At 45.5% G+C, this 17,865-nt stretch overlaps 1 protein-coding gene across 1 annotated transcript in view; it reads left to right on the forward strand.

Annotated features, from left to right (window-relative positions):
- The window catches only part of COL25A1 (collagen type XXV alpha 1 chain), a 491,250-nt gene that overhangs the window by 370,803 nt on the left and 102,582 nt on the right, over positions 1–17,865 (forward strand). Inside the window, exons 11-12 of the mRNA XM_060246951.1 lie at positions 1,791–1,817; positions 3,542–3,586. Coding sequence (XP_060102934.1) covers positions 1,791–1,817; positions 3,542–3,586 — 72 coding nt within the window. The remainder of the gene's footprint in view (positions 1–1,790; positions 1,818–3,541; positions 3,587–17,865) is intronic.

Genomic DNA, 17,865 nt, shown 5'->3' on the forward strand with positions numbered 1-17,865 from the left:
TGGTAACCAGTTTTCATAATTTACTCAGTGGATACCTTTAAACAACCCAGTGATAGCAAAACATAAACATGACATCAAAAGATACTTAAATAATCTTGTATTAAGCTGAGAAGCTCAGGTTCTTTGCTCACAGATGCAAGTTATGCTAAAACCATTTACATACATGCTTCCGTTTAACTATCCAGTTAAGTTCTCTCTTTTGGTGTATTAATAGCAGCAATCCCATTGTTCTCTGTGGGAGTCTGTTGAAAGGTGGAGCAGCAGAGAAACTCATAAATAGATCATGAACAGGTAATCTGCAAAGGCTTCATGTGGTTTGGAGTGCTATCCACCTCCCCAGTTGTAAGGCATACATCCCTTAAAGGGGAAATGAATGCTGTTTATCTAACTCTTTTTGCTAAAAGTTTGCAAGGTGTGGAGTACTTGTCAGTATTAGTACATTTTGAAATTGAATAACAGGAGAGGTTTTAATTTAAATTGGCATAGCCTAGCACAAGAGCTGGAGGCAACCATAACACAGTTTCAGCAAAAATAAAACAATTAAAAAATTAAAGGACCAGTTGGTTTAGTAACATTTATAATCACTTAGCTTTGTTATCCCCCATTCAAAAGCTTAATTTTAAAGGCAAAAAAATTAGCAAGCCATACAGAGATTTTCTTGAAATTCAGATTTAAATTCCCTTTTAGATCACTCTTTGCACTTTGAACTCCTCCAAGTCCATGTACAACAATTACAAATGTGAATGTAAATGTTCATTTCACTACCAAGTCAAGCAAGAAGTGTGTGTAAAAAACTTCTATATCCTTTAAGACCTTGCATTCTCCATTAGCAACTATCAAACAAGGTGTGAAAGATCTACCCTAAGAGCCACTGAGATATAGGCGATAGAATGTCAGAGTAGGAATGGGCAGCTCTGGATTCTTAAATCCCCAATCAGCTGTTAAGCTTACCTCTGGCCTGCCACTGGATAAAATTGCACATGACTTTGGGAGTGAATGTTTGGATTGTCTGGGTTTGTGTATATATGTGAGGGTGGGTTATGATATAAATCAGAGCTGCACCATTGGGGAAGGAGAATTCTGTGTCCCAGTCACAGTTACCTGATTGAAACCAGCAGGACTTTTTTCTGGGGGAATGCAGCAGAATGGAGTTCCGGAACCATTTTGTGGAAACAAAATTCTCAAAAAATGTTCAAACATTCACGAGGGGCACCTGTGTATTTCTCCTTCATTTCCCTCTTGGCGTTCCAACACCTCTTGTTCCAGAAAAAAAACCCCTGGAAACCAGTACAGGAAAGGGGTGAATTTAGGTGGAGTCTGCCATTTGAAAAGTAGAGCAGATGAGCTGCAAATCAAAAGTCTGGAAATACAGAAAGGATACTGTCACCTCAGTGACAAGTTGCCAAGGCTAAAATAGGCAGCAGATCTGAGAGTCCTTCAGCTGCTCCTTCAGCATAAGATGATGTCCTGAACTGGAGGGGATCCTGGACTGCTACGTCAGGGATAGATTTGTGACTATCAAAGTCAGGGTAGAATAGAGACAGAACAGGAGAAAGGAAGAGTCTGAACCTTCTAGTGTGTAGCTAATGCTAAAGAGTGGGAAAAGGGACCCTCGTACTTTTGGGGGATGGGGGGGTGGGAGAGATGTTTTTACTCTCCTTTGATGTGCAAAATGTCAGTTGATTTGGATCCAGCTTAGGAAAGTTTGCACAATGGGACATTTTTTAATTGGTCACTTAAACTTAAATTGGCTTCATTATTATGCTAATTGAATTGTTTTCCCCTTTCAGGGACCTCAGGGGCCTCCAGGACTAAAGGTATAGTATAAACAACAGTGCTGTGAAAGTGATTACAGTCTCTAGTGCCAAATTGCAAGCCTTGAAATGAAAGGAATTAGCTACTGTATACCACATTGAAGTAGTTAGTTTAGTCTGTGAACTCTGTTTTCCCAAAATACAGCCACATAATGTGAGATCTCCTAGTTTCCCTCACTGACACCAAGCCTTACTCCACAATGCCAAGCAAGACTGTTTTCAATCCATCTGCTGAATTTGCAGATTAAAAGGTTACTATAATTTTCTTATTTGAGCAGGGGTAAAATCATGAAACCAAACTTAAACCATTGTGGGAAGTGCAGCTAGAATTTCACATGGAAGACATGTTTTTATTGAAGTAGATCGCTGCCATATGAACCCCCCTTCCCTCAAAAAAATGACCAAGAGAAACAAAGGATCCTAGGTGTTTCTGATAAATGATGGCTGGTGGCCCAGCTTGTGTGTCTTCCTATTTCTACAGTAACCTGAGAGCTGACTTCCTATGAATGCTTCCAGTATTACTTACACTCATCAAGGCTGATGGCTGAAGTTAGATAGAGTGAACCCACAATTTATGGACTGTACCATTAGGCCACTACTAAATATATCAGCAATAATTAAAAAAAAACCCTGAATGGATTTTTGCCAGTGACTAACCAACATCCTACTGTCTGAAAGAAAAAGAAATCTCCCCTAGCCAATGTGTTTTAAAATCTATCTTTTAAAAATAGGATGTTTTAAGTAGATATTTCATAAAACTTGGCATTCAAGAAGAATGTCAAAAAAGACGTAAAGAATCATCAGCAGTATTGTCAGTGAGAAAAGCTCTGATAATACTGATAACTTTTCCTGTTCCTCTGTCATTTACAAGAAGTAGGAATTTTAGAACAAATATTAGGCACTTGGGGAGGAAATGTGAGAAACTGTTCAGAAATGGAAGATAAGTTAGTGATTTCCCCCCCCCCCCTAAAACTTGCTCATGTGCTGGCTCATACTACATGACTTTTCTTTACATTTTAAGCTGACACTAAGAATCCATAAAGAGCATCATACAAGACACCATAAAACAGTTCGAATTGTGTGTAATAGGCTTTTCTCAACAGTTAGTACCCTTTTCAATACCCTCTCCTCTATGCAGATTTCTTAAAATTACAGTTGAAGTCACTGAATGAATGAAGTTTCCATAGATTGCTGCGTTTTCACAAGTAGAGAGCGAATTCTTTCAGTTTAGCTCTTCAAAGCATTAAAGATATCACTGCTGATAGGAATGAATTATAGTAACATCCTTCACACAACTGCAAGCGATAAATGTGGGGGAGAGGTAGTTTTATGGTTACTAACCTCCAGACTGTAGAAATCAGTTCCCCTGAAGGGCTAATTCTGTGGCATCACATTCCCAGCTTCCCTTCCTAAATTTTACCATCCTCAAGCTCTAGGAGAATCTCCAGCATTTCCCAAACTAGAGTTGGGAACTCTAGGTGCTTGTAAGTAATATTGATTCTGTGTAATGTTCTGCAGAAATCACAAGGATTGTGTAAATAGCAAGAAACATGTAGGTTGTATTTTAGAACTGGGACTTTTGAGCTTGACAGTTTATAGAAAATTTCAAGGGTTGAATGAAGCGACACCGTTGTAAGACATTATCAATTAAAACATTGCATGTATAATGAGTTGTTTGTCATCTACTTGTCATATCTTACCAAGCTCAAATATATTGTTTTCTACAGGGCTCTGTTGGGGCACCTGGTGTCCCAGGAATGGATGGACAACAGGTGAGCTCAAAATAAGATGGTTTCATTCTGTGTTTTGTTGCATTAAAAATCTCATTTTTCTATCTTTAGATATTTTAAGCATCAAATGAAAAAGCCAGTGAACAGTAAGATAAATCAGACGTTTGGATCAGCCAGTAAATATTTTTGCACATGAAAATTAGATAAACATTGTGATACCAAAACAATAAATAATAGGTAATAAAAATGTCTGCTGCCCAGCACAGTTATGTGCACATAGATCTAATTGAAATTACCAAGATTTAAGAACATGGAAATTAGCCTCTTGATAAGCAATCTAGTAAACTGTGACTAGGATGAAAATAAAATGTATCTAAAAATATACACAAGCATACTTGGCAGGAAGTGAGCTACAGAAGTAAAATAAACCTAACTGGGGAAAGATACAATCTTGGCTTAAGTCACCAGTGAAATGGTTTGGTAATCAAATGTTTCAGCTGCACTACCAAATTGTTTCACAGTCCACCGTGACTGGCAGCCTGCATTCAACACGGACCTCTTACTAAAACAGCAGGGGTGTTTCTCATCAACACTGGGACTGTTGGCAGAGCTGGTTATAAACAATACATCTAGCGTGACACTAGACAAGACTATGCATCTGTTGTTCCCACAAACACTGTCTTTTATAGCATCCTGGGAATGTCATAATATAGCTGAGTCACTGCACTTATACCAGGTGAGCCATTGCACACAACAGTGTTAATTACTTAAATCCATAGATTTTCATGCCAAAAAAATGTTAAAGAGTAGGCAAATTATTTCAAGTCATTTCTACTGAGATATTTTGTTTCAAAGGCAGTCTGTTCCACAAGAATTTAAAGTAACCAGTATGTGATTCGTGGCTAATAATGGGGAAATACTTTAATAGCTTGTACTGTAGCTGTAGCAGTAATAAAATAAGAGCACATATTTGTTGTGATTTTTTTTTAAATAAAGATAACTATTATTGAAACTTTATCATAGATTACAAACCAATGAAGTTAAAAAAACCCCTAAATAAATAGATAAATAAATAAATAAAAATCTTAAGCAGAACATAGTAGCCGTACATTCGAGGTAAACAGTATACAACATAGACTGTTAACCAATATACCTGACCACAGTACATTAATATAATTCAAGATCAGCATATTTGAGTGGAATTTTACAGTCTTCAGGACAAATAGGTATGGGACTTAGTGATAAAAGACAAGCTGGCTACTCAGATATTACTGATAGAAAATCCTGAAATAGATGATAATTTTGTTGATGGTTTGTGTTTTTTGTAATTTTGAGGACATGTCTCTATGACATTTTAGCAGGTTAGTATAAAGAAAACCACTTAGCATACTAGCAAACTCTTCCATACTGTCAGAGAAAACTTACCTTTGCATCTTTTTTTTTTCTGGCCAGATTCTGTGAGGGCACAATTATGCAAAGGAAAAAACACAGAAATAAATCTTAAATACTTTGTTCTTTCCTTTTATCCCAGCTTTCTTCTCTTAATCTTCTCATAGTTATAATCATAGCTAGACCCAGGGCTCAGCCATGATGTGAGGAATAGTACAATATCTTTTTGCACAGCTGATTTAATCTACCAGTGGCAATTGTCATAGCATTCCAGAATAGACCCTATGATGTAGGCGGGTCCTGCTAAAAAGGATAAATTGGTGATTCCCTGTGTACATCATTCACATTTTGTATACATACGTGGGGCTCGCTGGAACCCAGCCTATTTCAGAATTATTGCAAAAAGCCATTAGTAAGCCTGTTCTTCATTATCTAGTTCTTTATTAGAACAATAAAATATATTTATTACATATTGGTTAAAATATCTTATTTCCTTTAGTTAAAAGTAACTTAGAGGTAATAATTAAAACCTTGCAGATTAAAAGGAAATAAGAAACCAAAAAAACTCCCTCCCTCCACCAAAAGAGTGCATTGTTCATACCATATCATGGGGGGGGGGGGCAAACTGTTGCTCAGAAGCCACATGTGGGTCTTTCACACATATTGTGTGGCTCTTGAAGCCTCCACTGCCCTGTTGGCCAGCAGGTAGTTTTCCCAGGTCTTCTTCTCCCCTTCACAGACCCAACCTTCACGTGGGGACCGACCCAGGCAGACTCCCATGCCTGGGAGAGGATGTTCTCCTGGTTGTCCACCTCGTCCTGCAGCAGGATAGTGGCAGGGCTGGCACTAGGGTGGCCAGACCGTCCCGGTCTCCCAGGAAAGTCCCGGTTCTGGCCCCCAATTCCCAGCTCCCGGGCTGGCTATACCGGGACCATTAGAGGTCCCGGTTTAGCCAGCCAGAGAGCCGGGGGCCGCACGGGCGGGGAAGGCGGCGAGTGAGGAAGGGAGCATCCCTGCGCGTGCGCGGGGACGCTCCCTCCCTCACTCGCAGCCTTTCCCGCCCGCGCGCGGGGCCCGGCGGCGGTGGCGGAGGCTGGGGAAGCGGCGGAGAGGCTGGCGCTGGTCGCTGGAGGCCCTCCAGCGACGGCCTCTCTGCGCTTCCCCAGCCTCCGCCACCGGGCCCCGCGCGCGGGCCTCCAGTGCAGGCGGAGGCCGGGGAGGGCGTCGGAGAGGCCGGCGCTGGTCGCTGGAGGCCCTCCAGCGACCAGCGCCAGCCTCTCCGACGCCTCCCCGGCCTCTCCGTCGCTGACGCCGGACTCTCCGCCGCCCTGGAAGCAGGTAAGGCAGGCAGGGAGGGAGGGGGCCGAAAGCGGGGGGGGCCGCTGGCGGGAGGGGGCAGCCTTCCTTCCTTCCTTCCCTCCCTCCTTCCTTCCTTCCTTTCTTTCTTCCTTCCTTCCTTCCTTCCTTCCCTCCCTCCCTCCTCTCTTCCTTCCTCCCTCCCTCCTTCCTTTCTCCCTCCCTCCCTCCTCCCTTCCTTCCTTCCCTCCCTCCTTCCTCCCTCCCTCCCTCCTTCCTTCCTTCCTTCCTTCCTTTCTTCTTTCCCTCCTTCCCTCCCTCCCTCCTCCCTTCCTTCCTTCCCTCCCTCCCTCCCTCTGGCCACCCCTGGAGTAGACAATACTGACTTTGGTGGACCCAAGCACTGATTCAGTGTAAGGGAGCTTTGTGTTTGTAACTGGACTAGACAATACTGACTTTGGTGGACCCAAGCACTGATTCAGTGTAAGGGAGCTTTGTGTTTGTGACTGGAGTGGACAATACTGACTTTGGTGGACCCAAGCACTGATTCAGTGTAAGGGAGCTTTGTGTTTGTGACTGGAGTGGACAATACTGACTTTGGTGGACCCAAGGACTGATTCAGTGTAAGGGAGCTTTGTGTTTGTGACTGGAGTGGACAATACTGACTTTGGTGGACCCAAGCACTGATTCAGTGTAAGGGAGCTTTGTGTTTGTGACTGGACTAGACAATACTGACTTTCGTGGACCCAAGCACTGATTCAGTGTAAGGGAGCTTTGTGCTTGTGACTGGACTAGACAATACTGACTTTCGTGGACCCAAGCACTGATTCAGTGTAAGGGAGCTTTGTGTTTGTGTCTTCTGGTGCAATTTTGTTCTCAAATCCTGTATTTACTTCATCAGTATATGGGATAAGGCACTTTCTCAACTGTGCTGCATAATGCAGCCTATTTATTTTTTCCTGTTGGCTCTGTTGGCTCTATCTGCGCCACCTTCATCACTTTCGGGGTGTGGATCCCCCAGTGGGGTGGTCTCCCGACTCCCTCCGCCAGCTGTTTCTGATAGCCCTGCGCCCCCTCTTTCATTTGATATGTGTCCCGTGCGGGTGCCACCCTCCCGCCGGGAGATGCCGCAAAATGAGCCCCCTTGAGGCTTATGGCGGCAGGGCTCGGGGGAAGCGAGCTAGACTGCTGTTCTTTTGAGGGGTTATAGAGTGTTTCGAGCCCGTCCCTGTGGCATCGGTCCCATCATTGTGGGGCCCAGGGGGCCGGCGCAGCGGCCCGCTGAAGCAGCCTGTCGGTCACTTCCGGGTTCCTGTCCTGCATCTCGACCTGTGTTATTAGTGACAGGCTGCTTCGGCGGGCCGCTGCGCCGGCCCCCTGGGCCCCACAACGATGGGACCAATGCCACAGGGACGAGCTTGAAACACTCTATAACCCCTCAAAAGAACAGCAGTCTAGCTCGCTTCCCCCGAGCCCTGCCGCCATAAGCCTCAAGGGGGCTCATTTTGCGACATCTCCCGGCGGGAGGGTGGCACCCGCACGGGACACATATCAAATGAAAGAGGGGGCGCAGGGCTATCAGAAACAGCCGGCGGAGGGAGTCGGGAGACCACCCCACTGGGGGATCCACACCCCGAAAGTGATGAAGGTGGTGCAGATAGGGCCAACAGAGCAAACAGGACAAAATAAATAGGCTGCATTATGCAGCACAGTCTCACTGGAATCTCACTGGAATCTGACTGGCTTCTCAGCGTGGAACCCGTTCTCTCTAGTCTTCTCACTTTGAAAAAAGTAAAAAAAGAGTTTTATTTAACTTTATTTCCCCCTTTCCCTCTCTATAAATAATCTTGGTGTTTCCGGCGGTGATATTTGGGCGATTTTTGGGGACGTCACAGGAAGTGCTGTGAAGTCACTTCCTGTTTCCGGCAGTGGCATTTGGGGGAAATGATGTCATTTGGGGGAAATGATGTCACAGGAAGTGATGTCACTTCCTGCTTCCGGCAGGCGGCGCGGGGAAATGATGTCACAGGGAGTGATGTCACTTCCTGTTTCCGGCAGGTGGCGCGGGGGAAATGATGTCACAGGAAGTGGTGTCACTTCCTGTTCCAGTGGTGGCTTCCCGTCACCGGAAGTGACGTCACTTCCTGTTTCCGGCGGCGCGCGCGCGGAGCGCGCCCGCACCCCTACCTTCCCCCCCCAGAAAGGTGTCCCTGGCTGGCCTTGAGACATTATGGCCACCCTAGCTGGCACTGGGTTTGGCACAAGTGGTGCCCCACCTCACCGCCAAGAGTGCCACCAAGTAGCAGCAGCAGAGCAGCACCACAGGCCATACCATGGAGGTGGCAGCTAGTGGGTGAGCCGGGCATGGGGCAGGCAAAGGGCATGAGCTTGCCTCTTTCCTTTCTGGCCTCCTAGTGAGCTGAGCAGGAGGGGGTGGGCAGGGAGGGCTGGCAGGAGAAGGAGATGGACACAACTTGGCTGTGAGCAAGCAAGGAGGACCTGAAGGAGGAGTCTCCTAGTGTTTGTGCTCTCTGTTGTGCCCTTGCTTGCTGGTCTCCATGCCCAGTGAGGTCCTGGGGGAAGTGGAGCAGGACCAGCCCTGTCCTGGGTACAGAGACCCTCTGCATGTGTTCAGAGGCCAGCTGGCCAACCAGCTCCCCCCACCCAGGGCTGGAGGCAGAGCTGGCTGTGTGGGTGCTGAGCGCATGCTGCCTCCTTGCCTGCTCTCACTGCTCATTTGCTTAGTCCATTGGGCAGATATCAGCCAGCCAGTCAGAGCTCAAGAGAGCACAGCTGCTGCATCCTTCTCCCACCTCCTCCTCCTGCTGGTGGTGGCAGGCACAAAATTTGGTAGAAGTGGCATTTGCCAGAGTGGTGACAGCAGTGGGATGGTTCTTGGGCCATGTGGAGCTACCTCCAGGTGGCAGCAGTGCTGGCGAGTGGTGACCCATGCAGGTGGGGGGTAGACAGGATGTGGCCAGGGCTGGGGGCATGCAGGAGCCCATACCTGTGGCCAGGTGGTACTCTAGGCAGCATCCTACCTCGCCAGCTCTCTAATGTTGGCTCTGGCAATGAGGGAAAAGTCCCAGCCTCTGCTTGATGCCAGCAGCCTGAAGCACATGAGAATGTATGGAAAAATTCAGTACTTCAGATACATGGGCCCAGGCCATGAAGAGCCTTACAGGTCATATAACCAGCTCCTTGAAAGGTAGGGTATTAATATTTTAATGAATAAATAAGGAGAGATTTGGTGAACCAGATGCAGCCAATAAAAAGCTGTTAGTCCTTATACAAATCTGCTTTACAAACAACAAAGCCAAGCTATCATTACATCATGTGGTAATTAATTCCATTAGTTACTGTTAGCACTTATTGCAGTGAAAGGGAACAAAGATATCTAATAGCCTGATTCTATTATCTTCATTCCTTTCTTGTTAAATCCAGATTTGTTCCTCTGCCATTTTAAAATGTAATCTTATGAGGAAGACAAGTTTAGGCTTGGATCAGATCAGCTTTTCCATGGACAGAGGGATCTTTGCCCAGAGGAAAACTTTGTCATGTCCCCTTCCCCACCATTGCACCCAAAAATGTTCCCTGATATGGTGATCCCGGAAGAAGCAGCACTATGGGGGAGGGGGGGCGCAGAATTTTAGATTGCAGCAGGAGGATGAAGGTGTGTTAAATGGGCAGAAATCATTCCACCCATGGAAATAGTTGTCTGGATCCAAGCCATAATCATTAACTGAAGAAAAAGATATATTATTTCACAACCGATAGATACGCTTCCCAAAAATCTGCTTACACTTACTGTAGTTCAGAATAAATAAAATAGATTATATAGCCATACAGAATATTTATAGTTCAAAGATATGTTATGTCTTTTTGTCTCGACTTTTTCCTGTTATTAATAGCCTATAATATTTCCCTGTATGTAATTCAAAAACTCTCTTGAGTGGTTATTTACTTCCCATAAAGGTGTCAGTGCATTTTCATTTCATTTGGATGAGAGTTTTTGGTTGAGAGAGAAAAAAATTGATATACATGTGTAATGATTTTGTCCTCCCAGAGTTTCCCTTTATCTTCTTTCTGGCTGAGCAGCCCTTCTCCTTTTCATCTTTGTTTTTCTCTGGCTGTCCCATCCAGTTGTTTGAATGTATTTTGGTAAAAGCTGACCCAGCCTAGGGAACTGAGGGAAGAGACTAAAATCCTTATTATGCCCTGTTTTGATAATGGCACGTGAGAGACTGATGGAAGTTCAAAAATAATACACTGTTCATTGGGTTCAAGGAGAGATAGAGGGTGAGGTGTCGGAGGAAATAAATACATGTACAACCATTTTGTGGTAAAAACATGACCACAGACCATTATTGAATACAGACAAAACACTGATGCAGTATAGGGATAGATCTGAGCATTGGATGAACCATCTGCCACTCGATGAACCCCTCCCTAGCCTGACTGCTGAAGGATAAACCATGGAGTAACAAGATACTGGGATATATTTGGGCATCAGCCTCTACATCAGGGGTGGCCAAACTGTGGCTCAGGAGCCACATGTGGCTCTTTCACAAACATTGTATGGCTCTTGAAGCCCCACCACCCCATCAGCTGGCTTGGAGAAGACATTTGTCTCTTTAAGTCACTTCTCTAAGGAAGCCAATTGGTGTTTTGGAGAATGCATTTAAATTTAAAGTTGCTTTCTTTCCACCTCTCTCCCCCTCCTCATCTATTTTTCTTCCTTCCTTCCTTCCTTCCTTCCTTCCTTCCTTCCTTCCTTCCTTCCGTCCGTCCGTCCTGCGGCTCTCAGACATCTGATGTTTATTTTATGTGGCTCTTACATCAAGCAGACCTGCTCTACATGGTTCCCCTGCCACCTAATGGTAAAAGCCAGCCGGTAGCCCCTGTCAGTTCATGCGACTGAATGGCTCCACACCCCAGGTTCCCTTATGGGAGCCCCCAAAATGGGGAAGGCAGGCATGCAGGCACAACCTCCCCCCACCCAAAGGATCCACCCCGATGCCCAACCTACCAAAGAGTGTGGGACTTCCATGCCTGGCTTTCCACCAAAGCTCTTAAGCCTGTAGCCAACACAACAAAGTGTAACCAGATATCCATGCCCCACTCAGAGAGGTGTTCGCAATCACCCCAAAATAGAGCAGGCTGATGGAACAGAATAACACAATGCCTTTTTGAGCTGGAAGATCATTCTCCCTCAGCTGAACGATGATGGCATGAGGCGGGCTGTGAAGAAAAACCTCAGCTGATATGGTGGAGAGGAGGGATGGCCACTTCATTCCTCTGGTCTTAACTAGTTGATGTGAATATGTTCATTGAGACCCAAGTTGGAATCTAATCCAGATGAAGCTGCAGAGTTGCTTGCCCAAAACATGATGCTGTATCTGAATATCAGAACTGTCTTTCTTGTGTCTAAGGAGGCTAAAGAAATAAGCTGGTTAGTACAATAAACCTGGGCATACTTATAATCTGTATGCAGAGGAGCTCCAACAGCCATTATCTGAACCACTGTGAAACCACATTCGAATGCGAGCATAGCCACACCAATATGAAATGAGTGCATACCAGAATCCTTAGAGGGAAGGTGTGCAAGACCTTAATGAACTGAAACATGGCAGGCAAGAGCTGTTGGCACGCACAAGAAAAGTCCCAGAAATATTAGGCCAAATAGAAGGCTATTAAGAGGTGTAACAAACAGGGCAGGGTTGACATCTGGGAGCAGAATGACACAAGATATGGGTTCTACAGCAATACTGGCCCATCTTGGACTAAGCAAACGAATATGTAATTCTGAACCACTAACTGAAACGTCCTGGTACTAACACGACTGCTGGTATTGCTTCATTATGCAGCCAGTAGCTCACTACTATGAAACCAACAGACACTGCAAAGGAAATCAGAGGCAGCACATTCATAAGAATTACAGGTGGAGGGGGCAAGGGACCCTAAGACTCTCTAAATGAGATTAATCATTGCCAAGTGCCCAACAGGTCCTCTGAGAAGTCATCTGGTTCTTGACTCACACTGGGGGCCAAAGTTTGGATTCTTTCCACCTGGAAGCAAGGCAAGGTATCTGCAATGCCATTACTGATGCCTGCAGTGTTTCATGCTGATGAAGACATGTAGCCATCAGGCAGGTAAGGACAAAATTGTGTACTAGACACATGAGCCTCTCAGAGTGTGATGTCTGTCGATTCATTATTCTGACTACCCAGGCCAGCATGTGAGAGTCGGCCAAGTAGGCGACGGCCTGGGGTGCCACCTGGCCTAGGGGCACCAGGAAGCACCTCCTCTCCTCACGTGCTGCCTGCGCCCGCTGTGTCCCAACCTCACCGAGGCTGCCCAAGCCTCAGCAATGTCAAGAGTGGCAGCGAGCGCACTCAGAGCCCGACTCTAAGCGCACCTGCTGCATCCTGACCTCGGCGAGGCTGCCTGAACCTCTGCGATGTTGGGGAGGCACAGCAGCAAGCGCGCTCAGAGCCCAGCTCTAAGTACAGCTGCTGCATCCCAACCTCACCGAGGCTGCCTGAGCCTCAGTGATGTCAGGGGGCATGGCAGTGAGCACACTCAGAGCCCATCTCTGAGTGCACCCTCTGCCATCCAGGTGTGGCATGGCCTGCCCCGTGCCCGACCCTCTCCCACTTTAGAGGGAGCCGAAAAGAGGTCTTTCCAGCTCCCTTTGAAGTGGGAGAGGGCTGGGCACAAGGCTTTGCACCCCAATGATGTCACTTCCGGTGATGTCATGTTTGCATTCACGAATAGACACCTTAGGGGGCAGGCCTGCTGACTACCACCTGGTTGTCACACCAGAACAGAACATGCTTCTTTAAACATATCTTGCCACATGCAGACAGCAGCCAAGATAGGAAACAATTCTAAAAAGGTGAGGTCCCTGAGGAGCCCAAATTTGCCTAATGTGCAAGCCACTGTTGAGCACAGCACTGATAATTGAAGTAAATACCCAAACCCAGACTGTGTGCAGTGTTTGAATGAATTTGCAAAGAATTCTCCGGAGCAGAGTCAGCAGTGCCTACTAAATGGGAACCCCATTAAAATGATTAAAAAATTGTAGCCAGACCAAAAGGTCCTTCCACATGCCACAAGTAATTCTGATATAGTGATGGGGTGCAGCTACCCCAAACCATAGATCAAGGCAGCTGGGCACAGAAAGCCTGCCCACAGAACAAGACCTTGCAGGCAAAATGTAAATGAGCCAGCACCATCTGAATTTCTTTTATGCTGCACTTTTCCTTGCTTTTGACCCTGGATAGGAGACTTTTTAGGGCAATTAATTTGTCTACAAGAAGACTGGAGGTGCCATGTACTGAATCCAGTGAATTTCCTAAGTATGCTAATTGAGTAGCAGAGCCTTCAGTCTTATCCTGTGCTAGCAGGACCCCCAACTCCGCCACATACCAGTTACTGAAATGCGGCAAGGTGATTGGCATAGGCTGATGTGCCCACAGGTGCCACAAATCATTTATATCATGAGGGCAACTTATATGTTTGTTAGTCACCGACTCAAGAAAAGTGCTAAATGTTTCCAGTGCAAGCAGCTGAGCAACCCACAGGTATGGCCTTATCCACATACCAGTTACCATTAAATTTGAAACTCAGTAGGCAGAAATCCCCAGGGAGTAAGTGAAAGGTGGACTGAATATTGCATTTTCCTAACAAGGCACTGGGACTGCAGGCCCATATAATGTTGACTGCATGGTCTAAAGAAGCATACCAAATGGAGCAGAGATTAGAGGCGATGGCATCATCTACTGAAGCCCCTTTTGGGTAAGAGAGGTGATGAATTAACCAAAATTTGCCTGGGACCTCTTTGGATACAATGACTAGTGGTGAAACACTTAGATCGTGAAGTGGTGGTGCTATGAATGGACCTGCCACCCTGTCAGCCAATTACTTGGCTGTTTTCCCAGACACAATGCCCAGAAGCTCCTGGGCAGACATAAGATTAATATAGTCTGTTGCAATGAGAGGGGAAGTAAATGGGATGCGAAAGCCTAAAAAGAGATAGCGAGTGGCTGCTTTATTGAGATACTTACAGGGAAGGGGAAGACATGTTGTGATCCATGCAGGGGTCTTTGTAGGACACAAATCAAACTGGGGTTAGAACTAGGGTTGCTTTGAAGAAGTTGAGACTGAGGTTCTGGAAGCACCTGACCCTCCTTTTTTATTGCTGGAGCTTCCAGATGTCTGGGATTCCCAAAAGGGCTGCTGCAATCCACCTCCTCTATTGCATGAAAGCCTCAAGTGGGGACAAAAACCAGACATCACAGACATGCTCAAACTTACATCAGGGACAGCGACACTTGCCTTGATTGTATTCCCAGCATACCTGTCAGGAGCTGTTGCACATGCATGTTATTTTTCTTTTTTCTGAATCAGCTTTAGGCTTTATTTGGGGACCCATAGTCATGAGCCAAATCCAATCGAAGAGATCTCCTCTAACCAGTTCATTGCGAGAGGCCCTTTGCTGAAAGGCCTTGTTGTAATCAATAGCAGGAGCATCACCAGCTATGAAGTGAGCTTTCAGAATGTTCCCCATATGATTGGCAAGGTGCCAACCCTGCTCTGGGAAGGCAGCAGCAGCAGCTAGGCTCATGTAAACCATATAGCCTTTGATCCAATTCTGGAAAGTAAATTCTGCATTGCTCTTTGAACCCTGTTTTTTCCCTGCCTAGGACCAGCTTTTCCAGCCTCACTCTCTGGTTTTGCAAGAGAAAAGATGTCCACGTAATACCCATCTAAGACCCATTCAAGCAGTTTACACAGCAAGTGAATGCCTGGAGGATCTTCCATATCACTATATGGGATGGAGGGAGTGCCCTCTGGGCTGGGTTGGATCCCCATGCACTGTTGGGACTGGGTTCACCCCTTGCTCTGCACTTATGCAGCCATGAAGGTAACCCCATAATTAAAGCCCCAGCTCTGCAGTAACCATCCAAGTGTGCAGAATGTTGACTGAGAATGACTTATCAGAAGATGTACTTCCTAATGCAGTCATCCCCGAAAGCACTGGAAGCTATAGACTCTGCCAGTGAATGTTGTCTCTGCCTAATCTTGGAATCAGGCTGCACCAGGCCTGTGCGAGCTCCAAGCTATTCCATCCATTCCAACAATTGGATTAGAGTTTGTGAAATGCCCTATAAAATAGAAGTGTTCTCCAAAACAGCCATGTGTGTCTATGGCAGTGGAGGTTCCCCAACTAGCGACCCATTAACCCTGGAGGTGCCACCTGACACTCCTACCCTTCTAGAAGCACCACGTGTGTCATAAGAGGCACTATCAGATGCATAGGATTGACCTTGTATTACCACAGGATCAACCCAAGATACAAGGCATTTTGGCACCTTAGGCTGATGTACAGCTGTGCCCTTTTTAACATTGACATGGCAACTCTTTTTGTTGGCAGCTTGGCTCTAGGCTTGGCAGCCTGGCTCTAGAAACAGCAGTGATAAAAAAAAATGGGGAAAAACCCATGCCCCAGATAAAACAGCTAAAATAAGGCAAAAGACACCAATGACTACACTCCAGAAATGACCTGATACTATAGGTGGCACTGCCGATGCAAGCCTCCCAATCCTCTGCAGCACTGAGATGAGCACTCAAGCAGCAAACTCCACAAAGAGACCCCTCAGCCCCTGAAAAGTGAAAAAACAAGTCACCAAAAAGTGCAGCAAAATTAAAAGGAAAAAAAAGCACTGCAGAAAGCAGCTTTTGAAACAAAAAAAAACCTCTTGCCTGATGATCTGACGGTCCCTTTAAGCAAAGCCAAGTGCTGGAAAAAGGCTTATAGGCTACCGTGGCAAAGCATGTGGTCCAAGAAAATTGCAGCAGTAGAAGCAAGGCAGCAAGCCAAAAAGTAGAGGCTGAACAGGCCATATGGGCTTGCTTAAATAGCCCGTTGGGTATTGTAGTCTATGCCCCCAAGTTCAGTCTGAAAAGGTTGGAATCAGGTATAGGACTTATGAAGTGAACAGGCAACAGGAATGAGGTAACTTTGTGACAAATTATCTAGCATTTATTTTTATACAAACAACTGTTTCTGTATTCAGACAAGTATTTAAAACTTGAGGAGAGAGTTTTTCCTTAGCAGTTTTTTCTTACATAAACTAGGATGAGCCTCTTGACACTAAAGTTGATGAAGGCAGGAACATTCAAACAAGTTCCAATTTCCCTTCTTAACCTATTAAGGATCATTCCACATCTCTAGGAGCTATTTCATTCAGGCTTGAATGGGGATCCTTCTTGATCCTCTGACTCATTTAGCCTTCCTTTCCAGACAGCTATTGGTTCTTAACTGCCACTCTCAACTGAAGAATTCCATCTGAATCACTCAACCTGTCATTCAGAGTTCTCAGATCTGGTTACAGCTTTAACCACTTACTGTCTGCTGCAGTGTGCTATCAAACTGCTTTTGAGTTGTGCCCAGAAGGAAACTGGAAGCAGGCGACCTACATGCATTACAGCAACTTCTGGTTTACTAATCTTGTCACCATATTATGAACTGACTGGACCTCCATCTATGACCCTTTTCCAGGAAGGGACACTTCTAGCATACCAAATGACTATGAGCTGCAGATGTCATGTGTATCTATAAGCAATACTGAGTCTTAATGGAATTCCAGTATCTGTTGTATGTGTTCCTAATCTCTTTGGGTGTGTGGAATCCTATCCAACACAGGCTGAATACTTTTTCCATGGTAATTGTAAACCGCAAATCAATTGTTCTCCTCACTTGTCCAGATGTAGCTTCAGTTTACCATCACCAATTAATTCCATTACTGACTGTAATCATCTGCTCAGATCATTCACAGCTTCAATTGATATAGATAAAATCAAGGAATTGTGTTAGATATTTGGGGGCAGCTCACATCTCCCAAACCACTTTTCAAGTGGTTTCCTGTACTTATGGAACTGCACTGGGGACAAAATACAGCCCTGAAGAATTCTATAGTGTGTAGACCACAGAGTAGAACAAAAGTCTCCGAACTACGAGGCTGCAATCACACACACAAAATAATGCACTTTCAATGTGCTTTCCAACTGGATTTTGCCAGTCCACACAGTAGAATCCAGTTGGAAAGTGCACTGAAAGTGGATTACTTTAAACATTGTACACCTTAATTATCAGCACCTATAACTGGCCACTTTGGTTTAGGATGGAACAGCCAGTGTGGTATATTGGTTAGCATATCAGACTAGGATCTAAGAAAAAGGTAGTCCCCTGTGCAAGCAGCAGTCGTTTCCGACTATGGGTAACGTCGCATCACAACGTTTTCATGGCAGACTTTTTACGGGGTGGTTTGCCATTGCCTTCCCCAGTCATTTACACTCCCCCCACCCCTAGCAAGCTGTGTATTAAGATCTAAGAGACCCAGGTACAAATCCCAACTCTGCCATCATAACCTTGGGCCTGTCACACACGATCAGCCTAACCTACTTTGCAGGGTTGTCATGAGGATAAAATGGAGGAGAGGAGAATAATGTATGCAAGCTTCGAGTCCCCGTTGTGGGCAAAGGCAGGGTATTAATGAAGTAAATAAATACATAATAGCATCAGCATACTAGGACTTTTAGTGAGTTCTGCAGCTTCTACAAAAAAACAA

Source organism: Heteronotia binoei, chromosome 9 (genome assembly GCF_032191835.1).
Source record: "Heteronotia binoei isolate CCM8104 ecotype False Entrance Well chromosome 9, APGP_CSIRO_Hbin_v1, whole genome shotgun sequence".
Taxonomy (NCBI): Eukaryota; Metazoa; Chordata; class Lepidosauria; order Squamata; family Gekkonidae; genus Heteronotia; species Heteronotia binoei.